This window comes from Podarcis erhardii (assembly GCF_964252035.2).
Source record: "Podarcis erhardii genome assembly, chromosome: 5".
In the NCBI taxonomy this organism is placed as follows: domain Eukaryota; kingdom Metazoa; phylum Chordata; class Lepidosauria; order Squamata; family Lacertidae; genus Podarcis; species Podarcis erhardii.
In genome coordinates this window covers 20824243-20847886 of record NC_138509.1, presented here as the reverse complement: position 1 = coordinate 20847886, position 23644 = coordinate 20824243, and the positions used below count along the sequence as shown (strand labels likewise).

At 42.5% G+C, this 23644-nt stretch overlaps 1 protein-coding gene across 1 annotated transcript; it reads right to left on the bottom strand.

Annotated features, from left to right (window-relative positions):
• Window positions 1–678: 678 nt before the first annotated feature.
• LOC309342733 (uncharacterized protein) lies at window positions 679–22879 on the bottom strand. The gene is made up of 10 exons (XM_081863566.1): window positions 22759–22879; window positions 22231–22421; window positions 18339–18449; window positions 16833–16910; window positions 14728–15103; window positions 10040–10061; window positions 8566–8665; window positions 7811–7894; window positions 1878–1955; window positions 679–1347 (listed from the first exon to the last, which is right to left on the bottom strand). The coding sequence occupies exons 2-10, from the start codon at window positions 22409–22411 to the stop codon at window positions 971–973; spliced, it is 1407 nt and encodes a 468-aa protein (XP_081719692.1). The 5' UTR covers window positions 22412–22421; window positions 22759–22879; the 3' UTR covers window positions 679–970.
• Between the last annotated feature and the right edge of the window lie 765 nt (window positions 22880–23644).

Here is a 23644-nt window from a genome sequence, read left to right as displayed (position 1 = left end):
TGGATCACTGCTTCACCCCCCCCCCCATTTAGGAAGATAGACTAAAGGATTCCGCCCAAGGCCTGAAACTGCCAAAGTTGTGACGTTTTGCTACGGGAAAGGCAAAACCTGCCAATGCAGGAAAATTCCTTTCCGGCCCTTCAAGAGTGACCATGACATAGCAGTGCCTGTATACCTGTGGAGAAGAGGTTAACCTGCAAAAGAAGACTTAACTGAGGGAGGGCAGGGTGGGAGAAGCTCTGGAGCCAACTGACGCTTCACAGGTAAGATTCACCTTCTGTTGTGTGGGCAGGGCAGTCCCTTCCCCTACCTGGCCAATCCCCTGGCAACGTCTCCCCAGGCGGGATTGGGCGATTGGCTGAGGTAGGCGGAGACCTCCAGGTATCCAGCCTGGGGAGGATGAAGCCAGCCCGAACTACCAGGAGCCGCACTGGGATCCAGGGGGCTGCAGGCGACCATGCAAAAGGCACCCCCCATTTGATGTGGGGAGCGGTCATTGCCACCATTTTTATAATGTTCATTTTGAAGTAAGTTTGCGAATTGAACAAAAAAGGAACCTCACCACAGCATTAGCATCTGCTCAGATCAGCTCAGATCTCCCCCTACATACCCCATAGACACACATTTACCGTATGTCTTAGTCGGATTTCCCCCCTCAGTAACGACATTAGCAACAAATTCTAATTCTTAACTGATCATCCTATTTATTATCACGTTTTCAGTCATGTCTCAGACATTCCAATTCTGCATCTAAACAAAGCTGACATTGACCCAGTTAGTTTAGCTCATCCTTTGCACTCAGAAAACATAAAGGAAAGCAATGCATTGTGCTTTTATTGATTTCCCTTTCTGAACACAGAAAAATCACAACTTATCAAGTTACATATCTGATTAGTTGCTATAACCCACAATTACATAGAACCTAAAAAGAACACCCAACACCCTTTATTAAGATCTGTGACAGTTCAGTTTAAAACTCGCAGACGGTGAGGCGGTACACATCGCACCGTTTATCATTCCAGGTGCCATCACTGTACATTTCAACACATTTTTCTGCCCCTTTCCCTGTGGGCTCATTTTCATACCAGTTTGTATAATTCAGGGACTCCCCGTTCAGGTACTGAAATTCCCCAGGAACATGCCCCTCAGTAATGCCCAGGTAAACATATGTGTTAAAGGATTTAACAAAGCTCATAATAGCATCATTTTCCTTCTTGTTCATTGGAGAAGCAATGGTGCCATGGGCTGCTTTGCAGATTCTTACTGAATTGTTAAAATCAGCCGTTTTTTCAGTGCTGGCAAACACTTTACTGCCAACTGTTACAATCTTTCCACTCAAAGCCAAGGCTGAAAAACAAAATGGAAGACCCGATTAGTCCTATTAGATGACAGGAACGATCCAGCAGTAAATCACACTGTGCATGTTGAAGTTAACTCTCTATTACCAAGAACAGGATCTGCACAGGCTTGGTTTAACGAGCACAGGAACTGATTCTCAGGAGGTCTTGCCCTATGTATCAGTTACTAAGACTAAAGATTCCCACCTCCCAAAGCTGTCTTCCTCTCCAGAGTCCACCCCACCCTCCCAGCAATCAGAAACTGCATCTGCGTGCTTGTCTTTGCTCCTCCTGCTTCATGCCTCTTCTGGTTTTGGGAGACCAGGGAGAGAGGAGTTGGTTGCAGCAAGAGGGGACGATGCCCATGACTGTTCACCAGCCTGACTCATCTCTGCATCTTGGCCTCCCTCCTCCCATTCTCCTGCTTCAGTTTCTGCCTCTCATTCTGGACTCTCCTCTGCCACAGACTCTCCCAGTTCACTAAGCCCTGTCCCCCCTCACCTTATGGAAGGAAGCAATTATTTAAATAAAAAAAGGTACCTCTTTCTATTATGGTGATTCTGTATTTGATTTCCTTAAGGTCATCTTGCAGTTTAGGATCCTCCGATGCAGACAGACCTGTGAACAGAAGTGACAATTATTAATTTATTTTGTTTTATCCGTTTGTATGGTACTTTGAAATTCACAAGACAAGATAACAGTTTTTCTTAACAGATGCCTTGAATAGGAATGGATTCTATAAAAGTGGTGTTAAAACATTAAAAATAAAAAGTGCACCAAGCATATTGGTTTTGTTTTTCATCTGAAATAAACACATTTTGCTGCAGTAAATGGACTTCTGAGATTTGTTATCCAGATTATGAACTGGTGAGAAATGTTTCTTATACATTGGAAAGAAAATGCTGGTTTTGTCTGACTATCTATTCAGGCTGCATTCCTATGCATACTTACCTAGGAGTAAGCCCTAATGAATATACTAGGATTTACAGTTCTGAGTAAACATGCCTAGTTTGCACTTGCCAATAAAACCCGGGAGTTTTCAGACTGCACACCTAGTATCTTTATCAGATCTTTTTAACACCAATGATGACAGAGGAGCTACTTTAAAAGACAGATTGCCCAACATAACTGTGATGTGTATTGCAGAGGGTTCTAGTATGGACTGCTGCATTCATTCAGTTAATGTGGGGCCACATAGAGACATCAGAAGTCTGTGACATGCCTTGCACACTCTGTGTAAGATGTCTGTCCTAGGATGTTCTCCAGAATCATTATGTAAGCACATCTTTGTTGTTGTTGGCATCCGACTGTCTCAGGAGACAATGGAAGAGTGTGTCTTCAGGGGCAAAGTCTAACAACTGGAGAGTTTACAGCTCCTGCTGTGGCTGTAGAGACTGATAGGGGAGAGATATGTTTTATTGCTGGTGGGTCAAATGAAGGCGTCCATTTTTGCTGCTACTGGTACACTATGGTGTTTCTTAACTCTCTGTGCTCCTCCTAGAATATATACTAATTTTGTACTCAAGGGCTGGGTTAGGGCAGCTATGGCAGCCAAAACAGGGTTACAGAGAACCAAGAGGGAATCATCAGTATATTTGGGTGTATCCCAAAGTTTGCAGATGTAGAAAAAAATATATTTTTGGGGGGGGGGGTGCCTGATATATTTTGTGGGGGGGATGCCACATCAGCCTCATAACCTGATGTGGACTGAGCATGCTCAGTGGGCCCAGAATGCCTCATGGCTCATGGATAGGGGAAACTGGGGAGTGTGGGGTTGGTGGGAGGGAATATCCTGAAATAAGGCATGGCTGACATTGCATACTGAACATAGAATCATAGAATTGTAGAGTTGGAAGGGACCACAAGGGTCATCTAGTCCAACCCTGCAATGTAGGAATCTTTTGTCCAACGTGGGGCTCGGACCAATGGCCCTGACATTTAGAGTCTCAAGCTCTAGCGACTGAGGAGCACTCAACACTGCGCAATCATCACTGATGATATTGATGATAATATAAATAACTTGTTCTCTGCAAATCCTCAGGGGTTCCTGAGAAGACAAATCGATCTGGAAAAAGAGGTTTCCTTGGTAGATAGTTTGAAAACTATTCTTCTTCTCTATCAGTTCACAGATCAAAGGGGAAGCCTGGAGGGGATAGCAACCAGCTGATGGACTGAGATTTTAAAACCAAAGAAGTGTTGTGTCTGGAGTGCTGACCTGATTCGGCCAGAAAATTTCATTTTGTTCAATTACTGTCAGCTTTGAACCCTGAATATTCTTGCAGAACGATTTTTGCAGAATGACATTTCCAAGAGGATAGTTTGCAAGAGGATATGCTTCCCTCTAGTGGCCTGGCTATATATTATTTAGTCCAGTGGGAATTTGATGCTGAGAATATGCATTTGCACAGAACTAACGAACTTAGCTGGGATTACTTTTCTAGTTCATCAGCATTCTTGCAGGGGCAATGAAAAGAATAATTAATATTTGGCGCTTGTAGACTGTTTGGTGACTTTGTATTTCACAGCAGGTTTATGGTTTCGCATTTATGGCCTTATTCATTGGGATTATATGTGCTTTCCCCCTGTAACTTTCCCATAAACTCATTTAGCTTGGCTGTGATTCTCAAACTCTCTCTGGAAACATTCATTACATTTTCAGAGCACTAAACAGCTGAACTGGAGGAGGTGAAGGTGCCCGTCAGCCCTGCCTGGCTCCCTGCTGACGAGGAACACCCCAAGTCAGCCCTGAAACAAACATTTTGGGGCAAGGAATGTAGCAACAGACCCATTCTGGGCATCTTCCCTGCTCCTTCCGCCCTGGTTGATGGCTGTGGATGTGGCGGTGCCTATGCCACTCCCTTAAGCCCTGCCACTTCCAGCCAGGGGTTTGGACCATAGCCTAAGGAACACTGTGTGGCTTAGGTGTGCTGAAGCCAAGGACAATTCAAAAAATTTTTTTTTTATAAACTTCAACAATACTGAAAGGAGTTAAAAAATTAAGGAGTGCATTCACCAGAAGGTGAGGAAATGGGGAGAGGGTTTTGTGAGTGCAGAAAATAACAAATGAATAAAAGTGAAGGGGGGGGGGGACCCACGTGTCAGTTCACACCAGGCCATAGTTTAGTGCTACGTTAGCAAGCTAGAAGAAGCACAAGTATTTATTTTATTTTTATCAAATTCACATACCACCCCACACCGACAGGTCTCATGTTCCTTGCTCTCTTATCTTTCCATGTGGCTGGGAGAAAGACTTCTGCAGCACTTAGGGCAGGGGTCAGCAAGGTTTATCTTGCCTGGGTCAGATCGGTCCCGCAGAGATCCCTCCATGGGCTGGATCGCACACGGGATTTTCGGCGTCTGCGTACACGCAATTTTTGACCCCACAGAAGCGAGTCCCTGTGCCGCACTGCGTCGTTTAACGTAGCATGAGAGCATGAGGCTCAGTTTGGGGGCAGCTTGTGGGCTGGTCAAACAACCTCTGCAGGCCGCTTTTGGCCCATGGGCCTTAGGTTGCTGACCCCTGACTTAGGCTGTATACAAAGCCACATATTTAAAGCACCCACCCACCCAGGTACAGTGCTTTTTTTTCTAAAAAAATGTTTAGGGGTACTCTCATTTTCCTACCTATATTGAAATACTGCCCCTCAATGAGGCCAAACTTAGATTCACGAAATGTTTTGGGGTGTTCGTACCCCTGCACCCCTACAGATAAAAGCACTTCCCAGGTATCCTGGGAACGGTAGTTTGTTAAGAGTGCTTTGAGTTGTAGCTCTGTGAGGGCCAAACAACATTTCCCAGGGTCCTTTAGGGAGGGGAAATGTACTTTAAATGTCCAGCATCTGCCTCAGCGATTTGTAAAGTAAAGCACATAATATCTCCCCCTTGAAATTGATGATCTCATAATAATGTGCTGCTGGTTGGTGCCCATCTTATTACTGAGACTGATCATCCATCGCTGGATTTAGTTAAGGGGCAAAGTGCTTAGTGAAAACCAGAGAAGGTGACCATCCCCACTAGGCATGGGGTTTGACGTTCTGTCATTTCATCATGTTATTCTAACTCAGACTCAGTCGGCTGTGGTTTGCATTTTGTTAAATTTGTACGATCTTGGCCTGACCTGGTGTTCTGCAAAAATGGCATTATTGTTTCCAGCTTTCCTGACAGTGTTGTGAGCATTGCTTATGTAGTGGGTATCACTATTTACTGTACTGCTTCTGTTATTCATTGCCCATCAACAAGTAACCAGGTGCATGCCCCAGGAGTATTGTGATTTGTTTGTCTTGCAGTGTCACATTGATTCTGACATACCTCTTTCTATATTTTTGGAATCTAATGGGGTTTGTGTTTGCAACTGAATAAAATACTTTGTTTTACTATTTGCCAGTTTTAAAGTTTGCTCAGTCTTCAATTGTGCTGTTGCGTCCTGTCTATGTAGTTTTACTTTAAGCCACGGGTCAGCAAACATCTTAAGCAGGGGTCAGCAAACATCTTAAGCACTGTCCCTCAGACCTTGTGGGGGGCCGGACTATATTTTGAGGGGGGAAATGAGTGAATTCCTTTGCCCCGCAAATAACTCAGAGATGAATTTTAAAGAAAAGCACACATTCTACTCATGTAAAAACACCAGGCAGACCCCACATATAACCCAGAGATGCATTTTAAATAAAAGGGCACATTCTACTCATGTAAAAACACGATGATTCCTGGACCGCCCACAGGCTGGATTTAGAAGGCGATTGGGCCGGATCCGGCCCCCTGGGCCTTAGTTTGCCTACCTATGCTTTAAGCCTTGTAGTGCTATGCTCTCTTCTCCCGTCCTTATAATGCGTCCTTATCGTGACCTCATATTGTGACTGTGAACTTTGACTGTGAACTATGCTGGATGCAACACTCAGTGTAGTAATTTACAGTATAGGCCATATTTTTGCTTCCATCCACCGCCATCTCTCCTCCAGGCTCCTCCGTCTGGTTATGATACTTTTGTTCCTTGGGGCATTAATGTCTAAGCAATTATGATTTTGCAGATTAGCGAGCCATTTCATTGGTAGGATTACCTCAGCTACTTCTGGGAGATGATCAGAGAACCATTATTTCTTTTTTTAAAAAACAACAACATTCCCCTATGTACTAGTGCCAGTGTTTTTTTAAAGGGGGTACTAGGGGGTACTCAATACCTGCACCTCTTTTGTTGTTGTAAAGTGTGTCACTTACTGTAACAACTTCATGGTTTTTCTAGGAAAAAAGCACAGACTAGTACTATTAAGCTTTACTACCTTATCCCCTCATCCCAATCATATAATATATGCAGAGAGACAGAATATTAATATGAATATTAATGGCTACCATCAAACCTCTATAACACAGAGTTCAATGGAATATACATTTCATCACATCAGCTCGGACAGTAACTCCAAACACCAAACAGAGCACCATTAGCATAATAGCCAGGGTTCAGAATCATTGTCGTTAAATTCATGATTATTATTATTTTTTAAAATCTAGTACCATAAAATATTGTTAGCACTTGCATGAAACCTGAGTGGCTTGGACAATTGGCAAAGAAGAGAAGAGTTTGGATTTGATATCCCACTTTATCACTACCCTAAGGAGTCTCAAAGTGGCTAACAATCTGCTTTTCCTTCCTCCCCCACAACAAACACTCTGTGAGGTGAGTGAGGCTGAGAGACTTCAGAGAAGTGTGACTGGCCCAAGGTCACCCAGCAGCTGCAGGTGGAGGAGCGGGGAAGCGAACCCCGTTCACCAGATTACGAGACTACCACTCTTAACCACTATACCACACTGGCAAAGAGTGAACATGGCAAAACTCGCATTCAAGTTCAATTACTGTGAAATTTTCCAACATCTCTAATCTCAACCTTAGACAAGCACAAAGATCTGAATCAGACTTTTGCCTCCATGCACATAGCAAATTTATTTTTATTTTCTTTCAGTTACATCCTGCCTTTATTCCACCATCACTGAAACCATGGCGGCATCCATGAGGTTGCCAAGTGGTCACCCATCCAAGCAGTGAGCAGACCTTGGCCTGCTTAGCTTCAGCAAGGTGGCAGCTCCAAGTATTTCCAAGCCTTATCCTAGGACTGGAAGAAGCACATGCTAGGGAGAGTAGGACTATGTCTGTTGGCTCCACCCCGATTCCATACAGCTCGTCACTTCTACTCCAACATCCGAGCATTTAGTGTGACCTCTGAAAAAGGGAGCCTACAAACATAAATTTGTGTGACTAGGATTTCCAGTCATACGAGAGACCAGGTGCGTACAGTTTGTAGGTTTATCTTTTTAGACGTTGTGCTAAATGTGCATATGTTGTGGAAAGAGCTGGTAGGACATACGATGCAAGAGACAGGGCCAAGTGGCACACAGTTCCTTGTTCAACCTCCACGCATGTAAAATCTACCTGAAGGCAAACACCTGGACTAAAATACTATTTTAAAGATGATACTCATAGTCACCTGGTATCCCATGATCTCCCTTCTCGCCTTGTCTGCCCTTTAACCCTTGCGGTCCAGGGTGTCCAGGAGGACCTGGAGGACCTGCTGAAGTGAAAAATAGAAGGATGAATACCTGGCACACACGTTAAAGACTGTCTGCATTTATTTCACATTCATCTTTAGAACTATGTAAATTAGAACTGAGCAAAATGCAACAAAGAAGGAATTCTCTTTTGAGGGGTTTCAAACATTTGCATTACAAGCACAACACCTTAAAGGGGGTCTGCAGAATCACACTAGAATCTTATCCCACTCTATAATGTCAATTGCCTTTTAGTTAAAAAGAACGTTTGTACATTTTGGAGAAATGCTGGGATAAGCAGGTTACTTGTCTGTAGTATTTGGTTTAGTCCCACATCCATAACAGATGTGGATCAGTTTGTCCTGTAGGCAAACTCTAACTACAAGAATAGGATGCAGAAGCAATCTAGAGAAGCTGTTACCAAGGGAGCAGGGAGGGAATCCAAAAAAGCACAGGTCCAAATGGTACAGACTGTGAGTTTTCCACATGGTCCAGATTCATGTGTCTTTTGATATGACCATGTAATCAATCAGTAACCTTCCAGTTTTACTCCATAGAAAGCATGTATTTGGATTTTAAGAACGTGGAAATCATTTTCTCTTGAACATATTCCTGTTAAATTCAGTTGTGAAACGCAGACACTTCACATCCTCCTGCTCACATCTCCCAGGCCCTTGATTATATCCAAGCTTACCTATAAGTTGTGGACATGTTTCCTGAGCATCACTGGTTACAAGCAGAGCAGCCACTGCCACGAGGATGTGAACCAACTGGGATGAAGGCATCCTTTTCAATCAGCTAAATGAAGCGGGGTGGGGGTGGGGAGAGAGGTGTAGGTGCATCACAATAATTTTATTCTGTTATTTCCTTTTTCATTGTTTTGCTTCTGGATAGTGTGAATTGGGTAGGTTTGCCTTTAAACTGAATTGTATTTCCCCCCATCCCTAGTTACAACAATATAAAATGACAATATTAAAATCAGTGGGGAAAAATTACCATCAAAAGAATAACGTGGAACCATATCTATCTATCATCTATATCTATATCTATATCTATATCTATATCTATATCTATCTATCTATCTATCTATCTATCATCTATCTATCTATCTATCTATCATCTATCTATCTATCTATCTATCTATCATCTATCATCTATCTATCTATCTATCTATCTATCTATCTATCTATCTTTCTATCATCATCTCTATCTATCTATCTATCTATCTATCTATCTATCTATCTATCATCTATCTATTTATCTATCATCTATCTATCTATCTATCTATCTATCTATCTATCTATCATCTATCTATCATCTATCTATCTATCTATCTATCTATCTATCTATCTATCTATCTATATCATCTACTTACTCTCTCTCTCTCTCTCTCTCTCTCTCTCTCTCTCATCTATCTATCTATCATCTATCTATCTATCTATCTATCTATCTATCTATCTATCTATCATCTAAGGTGAGGGAAGCTAAACAATGATGAAGCTAGTCATAACTTTGTATTGTATTATTTCAGTGCCTTGAGAAGCCGGCCCAGCTTTGCTTGCTCCCACTCTCCATCTCCGACTTATTCTGTTGAGTGTTATTGGCTGCTAGGTGACATGGAGTTTGTAAAAGGCAAACCTAGCCACTGCCCCCAATGGAGCATGCACTTGTTATATGCTCTTGGTTCCGCTCATCCTTGTAAAGTTTACATTGATAAACTAGCTTCCTCGTAAGAATATGGTGGCACAACTCAGTAGTAAGTGCCTGTAAGGATCCATTTATTATGGTATTTTTCTTAAAGATGAATTGATGCCCTTCTCGCCTGCAGTTGTCTTCTTTATCTAGGATTTCTCTATTGATTGTTGTTATGATGTTCTTAGAGCTTTTAAAAACATTATATATAAATGCTTTTAAAAAAATAAATAGATATTCTCAATAAAATATGATTGGATTGAATTGAAAGAGGGAAAATCTAAATGAGCACCTGATTTTATTTATCTTTACCCAGAAGTAAATTTAACTATCCAATGACCTTACTCCAAAGTAAGCATGCAACCTGAGAAATGTAAATGCTACACTAACAACACAATCCATATATATAAGAAATTTCATGAAGTTAAATGGGGCTTATATAGGATTTCAGCCTAAAACAGAGCAGTTTGACTTACCTTCTTCTTCCAACACCGAATACTGCAGAAGAGCTAAAAGGGTCCATTTATAGTATGTGTTATTTGATATATATGTTCATGTTAGATAGCGGTTGACTTAACTTGATTTATCCCCCTCCATTTTATTTGCATAGTTGCTTCATTACATAAAAGACGGAATGGTCAACAGCCCATATTGATTCCCTAACTTTTTGAAATAAGATCTAACATAATGGGCAGGACAATGAACCTTTGAAAAATATTTCTGCTGAGGATTGTTTGCAAAATATAGGGTTTCTATACAACTTAATATAATTAATAAATAATGATATATCCAGTGCTATTTTCGGAGGGGGGGGGGACAAATCAAGACATAGTGCACATAAGCTACAAGCTGTTCTCAGTAGATCTCTATGAAAACACACAACCTTTGTATATATTATTTCCCCACATGATGTAGAATCTACACCTATGAAAAGGTTTTTAGTAATCTGACACACCTGACCTAGAACATTCAACACAGGGAGACATATGGCTCTTCTAGGTCAAACGCTCTGTTTTTCACCTTGACATTGGGACAATGTCAACCAATAACCCACCACCGCTATGTTCTTCTCTGGACTTAAGGGGTATTATACTATGTCCAAAAGGGTTTTAGTACTTTAGACCTGGCACAGACCCTAGACACACATAAGCCATAACAAAAAAACTGACTTGAGAGATTTGTGAGAGTGCCTGATTCATGCCGTTCTTCCCAGTCAAAAACAAAAAAGCGCGCGTGTGTGTATAGGCATAGGATTACAGAAACATTTATATGAAGACCCTTTATCATATGTTACCATTATCTGCGGGGAAGGTTTCCTGACTATGGCTGGGGTAAGACCGGATGCACGAGAGAAAGAGCCAGCTCTGTGGCTGCATGCAGAAATTATGGGATTTTCTTCTAATGGATGCCCAGTTGACCCTCTCTCTGCCTGTTTTCTGCCATCTTTGCATTTAAAGCAAGCTTTGAGTTTACCTGCTTTGAAATGGTAGATGTTGATCCTATAGATTTTAGTGGTTTTAAACGACCGAGACAATCTCTAGCGTCTTTTAAATTGCTTTGTTAAGACAATGTACCTATATTTTAAATATTGATGTGAGCTGCTGCTTATAGACAGTGCCACCACAGGCTCCCACCATATAAGGAACACTGGGATACAAATGTTCTCTCTCTCTCTCTCTCTCTCTCTCTCTCTCTCTCTCTCTCTCTCACACACACACACACACACACAGAAAACACACACACTAACACAAGCAAACATACAGTATTTGTTTTATTAGGGCAGAGGGAAGGGGCTGCACCTCTTTTCTGAAATACTGCTTGATATAGTATTTTATGGCCCCAGCATTTTAATTTTGTGCATGTATGCAGAAGAGTTGTGCTGAGCTGAGTAGTGCCAGAAAGATTCATTTAGATTTAGAAAGGGGGAGCTGATTCAGAAGTTTGGAGAAACTCCAAGTTATAAGAACTTACTATTGCTTTAAGCAACACTGGGAACCCCCAGAGAAAGCAAAACAGCAACTGCCCCAAAGGATCAAAGAGTCAAAGCACAATCTTTGCATGTTTACTCAGGGGTAAGTTTCACTGAGTTCAGCGGCGCTTGTGTTGAAAGACAGGATCCCACTGTGAGACAAAGACAGGACTCTGCTATGAGGTGGCTCAAAGCATAAGAGCCATCTTAGTGTGCCCTGGGGGCAGATGATTTGTATTAGAAATTTTTCGGCCAAAATGGTAAAGATCGACTTCAGAACCAATTTCAATGTCCGCATTCAGGCTGCGGAATAAGCCAGCACTAGATGAGCAGTTCAGTGTGGTCATGGACCAAGCAACCATGACAAAAACCACAAACGCAAACTGAGAAAAACAATGAACCCCATCCCTACTCCCAGGTAAACCATGTATAGGATTGCAGCCTCCACTTCTCAGCCTGTATCTGTTGGCATCTGGTTTCAGAAACAATTTTAGATTACTCAATTGAGTCATATGTGGCTAGGCAGAAAGCCCTCATATATAAGCTCTCCAAGTACAGAGCTCTCTGTATTGAGGCACCTTGTAAACAAAGCTCTGCTCTCTCTCCAGTGTGGAATTAAGCCTTTTACAAATAATGTCTCATAATAGAATTCCTCTCATTAAAAGCAACAGTACTTGGACAAGTTCCCAAGCACTCTTCAATGCAGCGAACATCCTGTTTCTCAAACATTCCACTGGAAATTATTCCTCTCGGCAAATACTGTTTACCGATTATACATGTAATATTTAATTAGCTTTTTCTAATGTGCAGACTTTGGAGGAGGGCCAGTAGGTTGGCTCAGTTTTGTGGGTGGAAACAGCAGGCCTGCTCTCTCTCCTCCTTCATATGTTCACTATTCATGTGTTCACTGAGTAGGGTCATAGGAGTCATGCATGCAGGAATTGTGATGCCCTTTAAAACCTCTGGCTGCCCACCTATGTCTCTGTTGTTCTTGAAGAGCCAAAAGGTCACTAATGCCCTGTTTACACGTCACCTAGAGTGGTATGGTTAACACATCTCCATAGCTGCTGCAACAGAACTCCAGGTGCACAGGGCTTTTTCTCAGCCGGAACTTTCCGGAACACTCCAGAACTCAGTTCCGGCGCCTCTCAGGTGGGCACCATTGCCATTCTAAGAGAACAAGGGAGTTGTTCATCATGAGTTTGGGCACATCTTCTTTTAGAAAAATAGCACTGCAGGTACAGCAATAACATATCTTCAGCACGACTATTTACAATTGCTGAGACAGATGTATAGAAGGGCAAACTATTCCCCATTAGAACACTTCATTTTTTTTAATCCAAATTTTCCTGTCAATTTTTGTCTGTCTGTCTTCCTTCCGTCCTTCCTCTCTTTCTCCTAAAGATGAAATGGAAACTTTCTGGCCTATAAAAAGCTCCTTAAAAAGAAAGTAAAAAAGAAAGCAGGATATCTTCCCAAGGTAACGGGAAATCAAAATCTATTGCTGTTTTAGGTCGATACTAAAACAAGTGTCCCTGAAGAAATACTGAACTCAGATTGTTGGCTATGCAAGAAATATCCTGGTAGCATAAGCTGCTGCTTTGATTTTGCCAGGCAAGAATTCACATCAGCTCTTGGGGGTGCTCTTCCTTTGGTCTGTTTTTTTAATTTTAATTTTGAGTTGAAATAGTGTAAATAGAACAAAAAGGAGACTCATAATCATCATCAAAAGCACAGCATTATTTGATATATCAGGATGCAACATTCAACATTCTGAAGGAGCGAGCCCTTCAACATTTGCAGGCTGTTTAAAGGTTGTGCAGTGTAGTATAGTAGTCTCATTCTTGCTACTTCAGTACACTTTATTAATGATTGACAGGCAAGTCCTCCAAGTACACCCTTCCTTCAGGCTAAGCTGTCCATTAACTGGCCATTGTAAACATAATGAAATACCATATTGGGTCACACATCTGCTGTTATCAGCTGCTGCTCTAGACACTCATATGCACAAGTGCTAAAGAAGTGTGTTTAAACCTCTGTTCCCAATAGCAGAATCACAGGAAAACGAGCTTTTCCTGGACTGCACCATTTCAGAATATTGGGGGTGGGGAGTCACATGACTGCTGCCCTTCTCCTTCCTTGCTGTGGTGTAAGGTACTATTTCCTGACTGAGGGCTATTGACTGGAATCAGGAATCACTGTCATCACTCTCATAGTAGAATCAGAAAATTGCAGAGTTGGAAAGGATGCTGAGCATCATCTAGTCTAGTCCAACCCCCTGCAATGCAGGAAGCTCAACAAGGGGTTCCCGATTCAATTTGTAACCATCCTGGACCCTGCTTAGCTTTGCAAATGTGATAACAGTTTTATCCCTGCACCTCTAGGATATTGACTAACTGAGAAGCATCAGAATCGCACATGAGGAGAATTGTGGTTCATGTTCCATGATTCATTTGTCTAGTTGGATAAATATACCACATCTTATATTTTCCTAAGTACCAATTACAGTGGTGCCTCGCAAGACGAAAAGAATCCGTTCTGCGAGTCTCTTCGTCTTGCGGTTTTTTTGTCTTGCGAAGCAACCCTATTAGCAGCTTAGCGGATTAGCGCTATTAGCGGCTTAGCGGCTATTAGCGGCTTAGCGGCTTAGAAAAGGGGGGGGGAGCGAAAAAATCGCAAGACTCGCAAGACGTTTTCGTCTTGCGAAGCAAGCCCATAGAGAAATTCGTCTTGCGAAGCGCCTCGAAAAACGGAAAACCCTTTCGTCTAGCGGGTTTTTCGTCTTGCGAGGCATTCGTCTTGCAGGCACCACTGTAGATGTTTTATGAAATACTAGGAAATTATGCTGAGATTTATTTCTTTGTGACTGATGGTGGAGTATTGCCAGCTACACCTGTGCCTTGAAAGCCAAAAATTCATGAAAAATCACGAAAGACAACAAACATATAACTTCACAATCATTTTCAATATATTTGAATATGCATTTGAACATCAATGATTCTGCTTTGCTTTAGATCTAACAGATTTTTTTTTTTAAAAAAAATATTTTAAATGTTCCTAAGCATGGAAATCCTAATTTTTGGCAGATGTGGGTCAAAAAAATAAAAATCTGATTTTTATCTGTAGAACCACAATTCCCAGAAGCCAAGGCAGTTTTGTTGGTTTAGGATTGTAATGTAGATAGAGGAATCTGACTAGAATTCACAGACAGTGAGACGATACTGGTTGCATTTTTTGTCATTCCAGGATCCATCCGTTTGCATCTCAACACAGTTTTCAGCTCCCTTGCCATTTGGTTCATATCGACGCCAGTTTGTATAATTGACAGCCATTCCATCTAAATATTCAAATTCTCTCGGAACAGGGCTCTCCTTAATTCCCAGGTAGGCATATTGGTTTTTCTCTTTCACAATCTCCAAAATAGCATCATTCTCCTTTTCATTCATGGGTTTTGCAACAGAACCCCCAGAATTCTGGCATGTTTGAAGTATGGTTTCGAAATCAACTACCTTTGCATTGGTGGCAAATATTTTATGTCCTGCTTTGTTTATCATTCCTTTGAGAAGAAGCACTGCAACAGAGAAGAAAAAATCATGGTTATCTATTTTGTACTATATTGCAACAAAAATTGATGCATGCGAGCCACTGCTACATTTTATACCATCAAGTGAAGAACATGCATGTATAAACTAGGAATGGGTAAATCAATCTTTCTCGAAGCAGTATTACTTTTTTGTGTGTTGTCCCAATCTCACATCATCCACATTACTGTGCATTTCCATTTTTTCTAAAAATTATATAAATGCACAAAATGTATATTTTAAAATGCTTTCTTTCTCTAAATGCAAATCAAGGGAGGATGTCTTGAAGCCCCGTGGAAAGCACCAGATCTCCCCTTTTAAAGATAGACAGAGCTCCAACCTCAAAGAGCGAGGTTCGATGTCCGATTCCTCATTTCTGCTACTGCAGAAGCTCCCACGACCCTTACTATATGAACATCGGAGCACCAATATCAATAGATCCAAAACGGGCCAAAAAGAAGACTTGGATCTGAGCAACCAAATGCTTTCTCAGTCCCCTGACTTGCCCCCAAACCTGAAAGAAAGCTACACCAACCCAGGCAATGGCGTAGCAACAGGGTGGGGGAGAACTTGGAGAAGGGAGAAGGAATGTAAGATCACTCCTGGCTCAGTGAGAGCCCAATTGGCATTGAATGTTGCAGATCAACCCCCTTCAGTGCTCCACCCCTCCCCAGTGACTTAAGTTTGCAGCCTAGATGTATTTTAACTCAAAATGGACATTAAAACAAACAAACTGATTTTTGTATGATTATTTTTGAGCCAAATACTGTGTTGACATATTAGGGAAGTGCAAAAGCAGGTGGGCAGCTAGGTTCTAATCTGCATGTTAATCCGAAAAGTGTGGCTCAGGCCACTTCCTAAAACCAGCTCTCATATTATTGCAGGAGTTCTTTGAGGGGGGGGGGTTAAGAGCAATCTTTAGCTTTAACAACAACAACAACAACAACAATAATTTGGCTGGGTTTCCCCATCTGGCTGGGTTTGCCCAGCCACTCTGGGCGACTTCCAACAAAAGATTAAAAGTACATTAAAACATCATTAAAAACTTCCCTAAACAGGGCTGCCTTCAGATGTCTTCTAAACATCAGATAGTTGTTTATTTCTTTGACATCTGATGGGAGGGCGTTCCACAGAGCAGGCCACTACTGAGAAGGCCCTCTGCCTAGTTCCCTGTAACTTGGCTTCTCACAGGGAGGGAACCGCCAGAAGGCCCTCGGCGCTGGATCTCAGCGTCCGGGCAGAACGAACGGGGTGGAGAAGCTCCTTCAGGTATACAGGCCCGAGGCCATTTAGGGCTTTAAAGGTCAGCACCAACACTTTGAATTGTGCTTGGAAACGTACTGGGAGCCAATGTAGGTCCTTCAAGACCGGTGTTATGTTAAATTTTGATTGGTGATAGGCAACAGAATTTCTCTCTCCCAACCCCTTGCCAAGATAGTTTGAAAGAGGGATTTCTCCTTCTGGTGTGGACACTCACCTTATGTTCACATTTGGTAAACAGGGTGGGGTTTGTTTGTTTGTTTGTTCTTTTAGAGGCAGCAGAGAGAAAAAATAAATAAATGTGTGAATGCAATAGGGAAGTGAGCTTCTCTAAAACCACTTTTAACTCACTTGAAGCTATCGCTTGAAGTTACACAAAAGAAGATAAGTCAGGATCCCTGTGTTATTCTTAACATTGGTTTTCAGCAGTATTAGGAAGGGTAAAAACAAAGAGATTACCTCCTTCGAGCCTCAATATTTTTTGATTCAGACTTCTGAGGACTTCCTGTACTTCTGGATCAAGAGAAGCAGGACGGCCTGTCAATTAAAATAAGAAGAGAAAACTGAGCTGAGCTGTGCTTCATTGGCCACAGCAAATCCAGTGTTCTTGCTGTAAATCATTTTTGGAGGACATGTGTTTCATTTTCAGCTAGGAATAATTCAGCCCATTTGTTGATCTTGAATTTATCAACGACCACCAAAAAATCCCTTCTGGAGTAAGATTTATTCCTAGCATATCAAAGACAGAAATCTCCCTTTCACCATTTAGTTTTAAGCTAGAGAATAAAAACCTATAAAACAGTTAATGCATTTTATTTTGTCCAGTGTTAGATGAGTCAATGAATTGAACACAAATGGGAGTGTAACATCTGTAGCAGGTATCCTGCATGAATTCTAATTAACTTTCAAAGTCATTGATTCCAAACAAGCCTAATCTAATTGTGGTGTATCCCATGCACTACTCATTTTTTCCTTTCTTTTAAATCCTAAATTAGCTGCCTATTGATAATATATACATGAGGGTGGAGCTAACTCAATCAAAAGTAATTCCAAGCAAAGCATGAACCTTTCAAAAGGACATTGGGGTAAATCTTATGTGATCAATCAAACAGTTTGGTGTCATTTTGAAAATCAGTCTCTGAAGCATGATACATAAGGCATATGCTTAACCTCAAGAGACATTGTACCAAAGTGTAATTGACAAATTAATCTGTGTCTGTGCAGTGAGCCAGATATTTCACCAACAGATTGAAAGCCCTTGTCTGCACTGTGTTTACTTGATCTTGTAGATGTCCTAGGCACAGACCAGTCTTTCTACAAGGCCATACAGGGATGAAGAGGCTTAGTCCCTTACCTTTATAATAGCATGAATTGTGTTTTATTATGCTTGGGGTATTCATTTATCTGAGTCGATTCAACATTAGCTTGGAGGCAATTAGGGATGGTTTCAATTTTGGTTCCTCTCAGTTTCTGATTTTTCCAAACTCAGTTTCAGTTCTGCACATTTTTTTACATCAGATTGTAATTTATTTATCTTTTTTTTTTAAAAAAAAAATCCTCACGAAAATTCACCAGGATTTTGGTGCAAATTTATCCTAAAATACGTATTTTGTCTGTATATGGATTGCCTAATATACACATCTTTGTGAAGCAATGTCTAATATAATGCATATTTGCAAGCATATTCATGAATATATGCATCTTTATATACACTTTACCCTCTTATATTCATTTTGTACACAGTACATTACTTGGCTAGACTTAGATTACAAAGTTCGGGGAAGAGTGAATGTCAAAAGATGACTGTGTTTCAGTTCACATGTTGTAATGTGAAATGGATCAAATTTCTTCCTCATCCCTAAAAGTAATTAATAATTGTATCGCCTAAGTGTACAGGGAAACTTGTCACAACAGTTTTCCTGGCTCTCTTTTTATTATATTAAAGCTTATGCAATTCCTTTTTACCTTCTGGGCCTCTCTCTCCCTTTTCTCCTTGTTCACCTCTCGGCCCTGGTGGACCAGGAAGTCCATCTCTTCCAGTAGCACCTGGCAGACCATTAGGAGGGCCCATTGGACCTAGAAGGAAATACAAGAACAAAGATATGCAAGGCACTCCTCAATCGTACACCATAGAAGTAGAGACTAAAGAATAATTTCAAGGCTGCAGGTGCCCTTCAAGGAAGCAGATTGCATTACAGTCTGTGTAACTCAATACCATAGTCCAATCTCCTTGGAATGATGACTCAGAAACCAAAATCTTACTATAGTATCTCTTGTCCCTGAAGATATAAAAATCTTATTTCATGGGCAATGAAATATGATGACACATCAGCTAAGCTTTTTAGTGTGTGCACACAAATCACTGAATACCTCTTAGCTGCTCACTGAATATTTTGATCACATATAAAAGGGACAATTTAGTTATTCTTTCTTTCCCAAAGTATTTTTTTGGGAAATATTCAGGAAATCATCCTTCCAGTACAAAAGTAGAAGCAAACTAAGAAATCTCCTTTCTTGAATGCATTGCCTGATAATTCACACAGTTAACATTTTTTTATTTGCTCGATACATTGAATTACCCAATCCAATTTTGTTTATGACCAAGCCTAAGGAGAGACATGAAGACAGTCTTCAAATATCGGAAGGGCTGCCACACAGAAGATGGGGTAGGCTTATTCTTTGCCCTAAAACATTAGGAGAAATGAAATACTAGGAGGCACTTCCAAACGGCAGTGCAACAATCTGCCTTGGGAGGTAGTGGGTCTCCTTCACTGAATGTATTTGAGCAGAGGATGCTGGACAGCCATCGGTCAGAGATGTCATAGTTGTGTCCTGCAAACCTCTAGTATGTCACAGTTTTCAATTCGTTTTGGTGGGTCACAAGTTATGCAGACCTAATCTGAACATTTCTAGAGACTAGTGGGACCATAGTTTAATAATAATAATAATAATAATAATAATAAATTTTATTTATATCCCGCCCTCCCCAGCCGAAGCCGGGCTCAGGGCGGCTAACAACACTAAAACAGTACAACATTATAAAACATTATAAAAATGGATTAAAATGAATTAAAATCAAAATTGATGGCAACCATAAGCTAAAGTTTTGTAAAGATTGCCAGAGGAGGGAGTCAGGCTGCGCCCTGACCAAAGGCCAGGTGGAACAGCTCTGTCTTGCAGGCCCTGCGGAAAGATGTCAAGTCCTGCAGGGCCCTTGTCTCTTGTGAGAGAGCGTTCCACCAGGTTGGAGCCGCAGCCGAAAAAGCCCTGGCTCTAGTTGAGGCCAGCCTAACCTCTCTGTGGCTTGGGACCTTCAAGATGTTTTTATTTGAAGATCGTAAGTTCCTCTGTGGGGCATACCAGGAGAGGCGGTCCCGTAGGTACGAGGGCCCTAGGCCGTATAGGGCTTTGAAGGTTAAAACCAGCACCTTAAACCTGATCCTGTACTCCACCGGGAGCCAGTGCAGCTGGTATAGCACCGGATGAATGTGATCTCTAAGCGAAGACCCCGTAAGGAGTCTCGCTGCAGCATTTTGCACCCGCTGGAGATTCTGGGTCAGTCTCAAGGGCAGCCCCACGTAGAGCGAGTTACAATAATCCAGTCTGGAGGTGACCGTCGCGTGGATCACAGTGGCTAGGTCAGGGCGTGAGAGGTAAGGAGCCAACTGCTTAGCTTGGCGGAGATGAAAGAATGCCGCCTTTGTTATAGCTGCAATCTGCGCCTCCATGGAGAGGGAGGTATCGAAGATTACACCCAAACTCTTAACGGACGGTGCTGGCACTAATTGCACCCCCGCAAGAGATGGGAGTTGCCCCCCCAGCCCCCTGTCGTCCCGTCCCAGCCAGAGGACCTCTGTCTTCGAAGGATTTAACTTCAGCCGGCTCCCACGTAACCATCCAGCCACAGCCTCCAAGCATCTGATCAGTGTGTCTGGGGCAGAGTCCGGGTGGCCGTCCATCAACAGATAGAGTTGGGTGTCATCAGCATACTGATGGCAGCCCAGCCCAAAACTCCGGACAAGCTGGGCGAGGGGGCGCATAAAGATGTTAAAAAGCATTGGGGAGAGTATTGCACCCTGGGGCACACCACACACCAAGGAGTGGCGGGATGACAATTCCCCCCCAAGCGCCACCCTCTGTCCCCGACCGGAGAGAAACGAGCGCAGCCATTGAAGGACTGTGCCCTGGATCCCCACGTCGGCAAGGCGGTGGTCCAGGAGTTCGTGATCGACCATGTCGAAGGCTGCTGACAGGTCTAGAAGAATCAGCAGCCCCGACCCGCCTCGATCCAGCTGCCTGCGGAGATCATCTGTTAGGGCGACCAGAGCCGTCTCAGTCCCATGACCAGCGCGGAAGCCGGACTGGAATGGATCCAGAGCCGATGTTTCATCCAGAAACCTACCAAGCTGTTCAGCAACCGCTCTCTCAATCACCTTACCCAGGAATGGAAGATTCGAAACCGGGCGGTAATTGGATAGATCTAAGGGATCTAATGATGTTTTCTTTAAGAGCGGGCGCACCACTGCCTCCTTCAGTTCCCCTGGGAATGTCCCGGTGCCAAGGGACAGATTGATGATATCCCCCAGGGGGGCCCGCACCTCGTCTGGACACGCTCTAATCAGCCAGGACGGGCACGGGTCGAGAGGACATGTGGTGGGCTTTCCAGCTCGGAGGAGTCTGTCCACATCGGCTGGGGATATCCGGTCAAAGTGGTCCAATACTGGACCCGAGGACAGTCGAGGGGCCTCCAGTTCCTTTATTGTATCCAAATTGGCAGGGAGGTCATGGCGGAGCAACAAGACCTTCTCCGCAAAAAAGCTCGCAAATGCCTCACAGCTGTGTGTCAAATTGTTATTTAAATTTGGCTGTCCTTTGAGGGACGTTAAAGACCGAATTATACTAAATAATTGCGCCGGGCGAGAGCTAGCGGATGCAATGGAGGCCGAGAAGTAAGACTTCTTAGCGGCCTTCACTGCCATCTCATAGGTTTTCATAAAAACCCTATAAGATGTTCTTGAGGCTCCGTCACGGGCACCCCGCCATACTCGCTCTAGCCGTCTGAGGTCCCGCTTCATTTTCCGGAGCTCCTCGGTAAACCAGGGAGCCCGGTTTCTGCGGGGTCGCAGAGGGCGCTTAGGTGCGATCTCATTGATGGCTGCCAGGAGCTGGGTATTCCAGGCCTCAACAAGCTCAGTCAATGAGTCGCCAGGGGGAGAAAGGTCCCGCAAGGCTTGACGGAATCTATCAGGGTCCATCAGCCTTTGCGGGCGAGCCCAAATTGGCTCGCCACCCAAGCAGGGTGGGGGTGGAACGTCAATCCTGGCTTTCAGGGCATAGTGATCAGACCATGGCACCTTCATCGAAGGAAACATGATCACATCTATACCGATGCCAAAGATCAGATCCAGCGTGTGGCCTGCTTGATGTGTGGGGCCCGAAACAAACTGGGAGAGCCCTAGTTTCTTGAAAACACCATGACTTTAGTTTTCTTGTAATTCACAGCCAGCTGTTCTCTTTGGCAGTTACCTGAGAATGCCCTCATCAATCTTTTTAGGCCCACTTTATGTGGAAAGGAGCTCTCATGATCAAATTGATGAATGTGTGTGTGTGTGTGTTTGTGGGATCCTTAATGGTCCCTGATCCCCACCCCAATTTTACCCAAATCATGTTCCCTCCCCATAGCTGTAATTAAGGGGGATATCACAAAAAGTAAAGGAGCTGGGACTTTTATGACACTCTGCTATTTGAACACTGATATGAATTGGTCTACAATCAGGTGTCTGTAAGATGCAATACTAGTTCATTACCAGCAATTTTTAATACTAGGCTTTGTATTATAATAACAACAAGTTGATACCTGGTGGTCCTGGGTCGCCTTTCATCCCATCACGCCCATCTCTCCCAGGCAACCCACTTGACCCCGGAGTCCCCGGGATGCCTGGAACTCCTGCACATTTGTCTCCTGCCTGTCCAAGACACGGAAGAGTAAAAACGGCGACTACTACTGCCACATGAAGGAACTGGGACAAGACTTTCATTTCTGACCAGCTGTAAAAAAAAAAAAGAGAGAGCATACATTTAAAATAGCACAGCATTTCTCTCAGAATGAGCTCAATCATATTATTCATTAAAAAATAGTGAAAGCTGTTAGTTCTAAACTGTGAAGCTTCAAATGTTAAATAATTTTGGTTTAAGTCATTCGAGGTGTCTCCCCCCCCCCATACTGCTTATCTCAAACAAAGACAGATGAAGGTCAATATTACAAAAGGAAATAATGATGATACAAGATGTTGCGATGAAATATTTCCAGATGATGATGATGATGATGATGATGATGTTTCAGCCAGTAATCTTGACCACTAAATGCTAATTGAAGTCAACTTACCCTTGTGTTTCACCTGGATAGGAAAGAAGGTTTCAAACCATGCAATTTATACAGTGCAGCTGCACAGCTGGCTTGATACTCAAGTAGAAATTTGATATACACTTGTGGACGTAGATGGAAGTTTGGTAAGGGTGGGTTTGAAGGAGTCTTTGTTTTATTAATGCACTCCATTTGCTTGGCAAATACTTCAGATATTATGAAGGACCCAGTGATGACATTTCCCTTGAAAACAGGAGTGGAAACACCTAAAGATTTGTTTAGCTAAACGTGGAGGAAAATCTGCAGGTATAAAGAGGATGATTCCAAAGAACCGAAACCTCAATAAAAAGATATAAAGATTTACGCATTGAGGGAGGGTGAACGCCATTCAAAAAATTGAAGGACTTACATGAAACTCAGTCCCTTTACAGTTAACATATCATGCTTTTCATCCTTTGGAACTAGTTTCCTGCAACACACTGCAGGAACATGGAGTGAAGGACCCTGTCCTGACGTTCTACAGGGGAGGTAACCTTAACATAAGGGTTTGTCAAACATATAGAAGAGATTCCACAAAAGAGATTCCAAAGAACCAGCTCCTTATTCAAAGGATACAAGTGGTTTAAAGGAGACAAGAGAAGAAAGTTAAAGTTTCATTGACAAATTAGAAATTAACAGCTCACTGGGTCTAGGTGGAGTCCACCAAAAACATCTTATGGAACTCAAATGCGAAATTTCCAATCATCTAACAAAAATATGGAACATATCCCTCATGTTGGCCTTTGTACCTGAGGACTTGAAAGTAGCCAATGTACTGATTTAAAAAGGGAGGAAGGGGAGAGCCAGGAAATTTCAGGCCAGTTAGCTTAATATCATTTCCAGGTAAATTGGTGGAAAATATTATTAG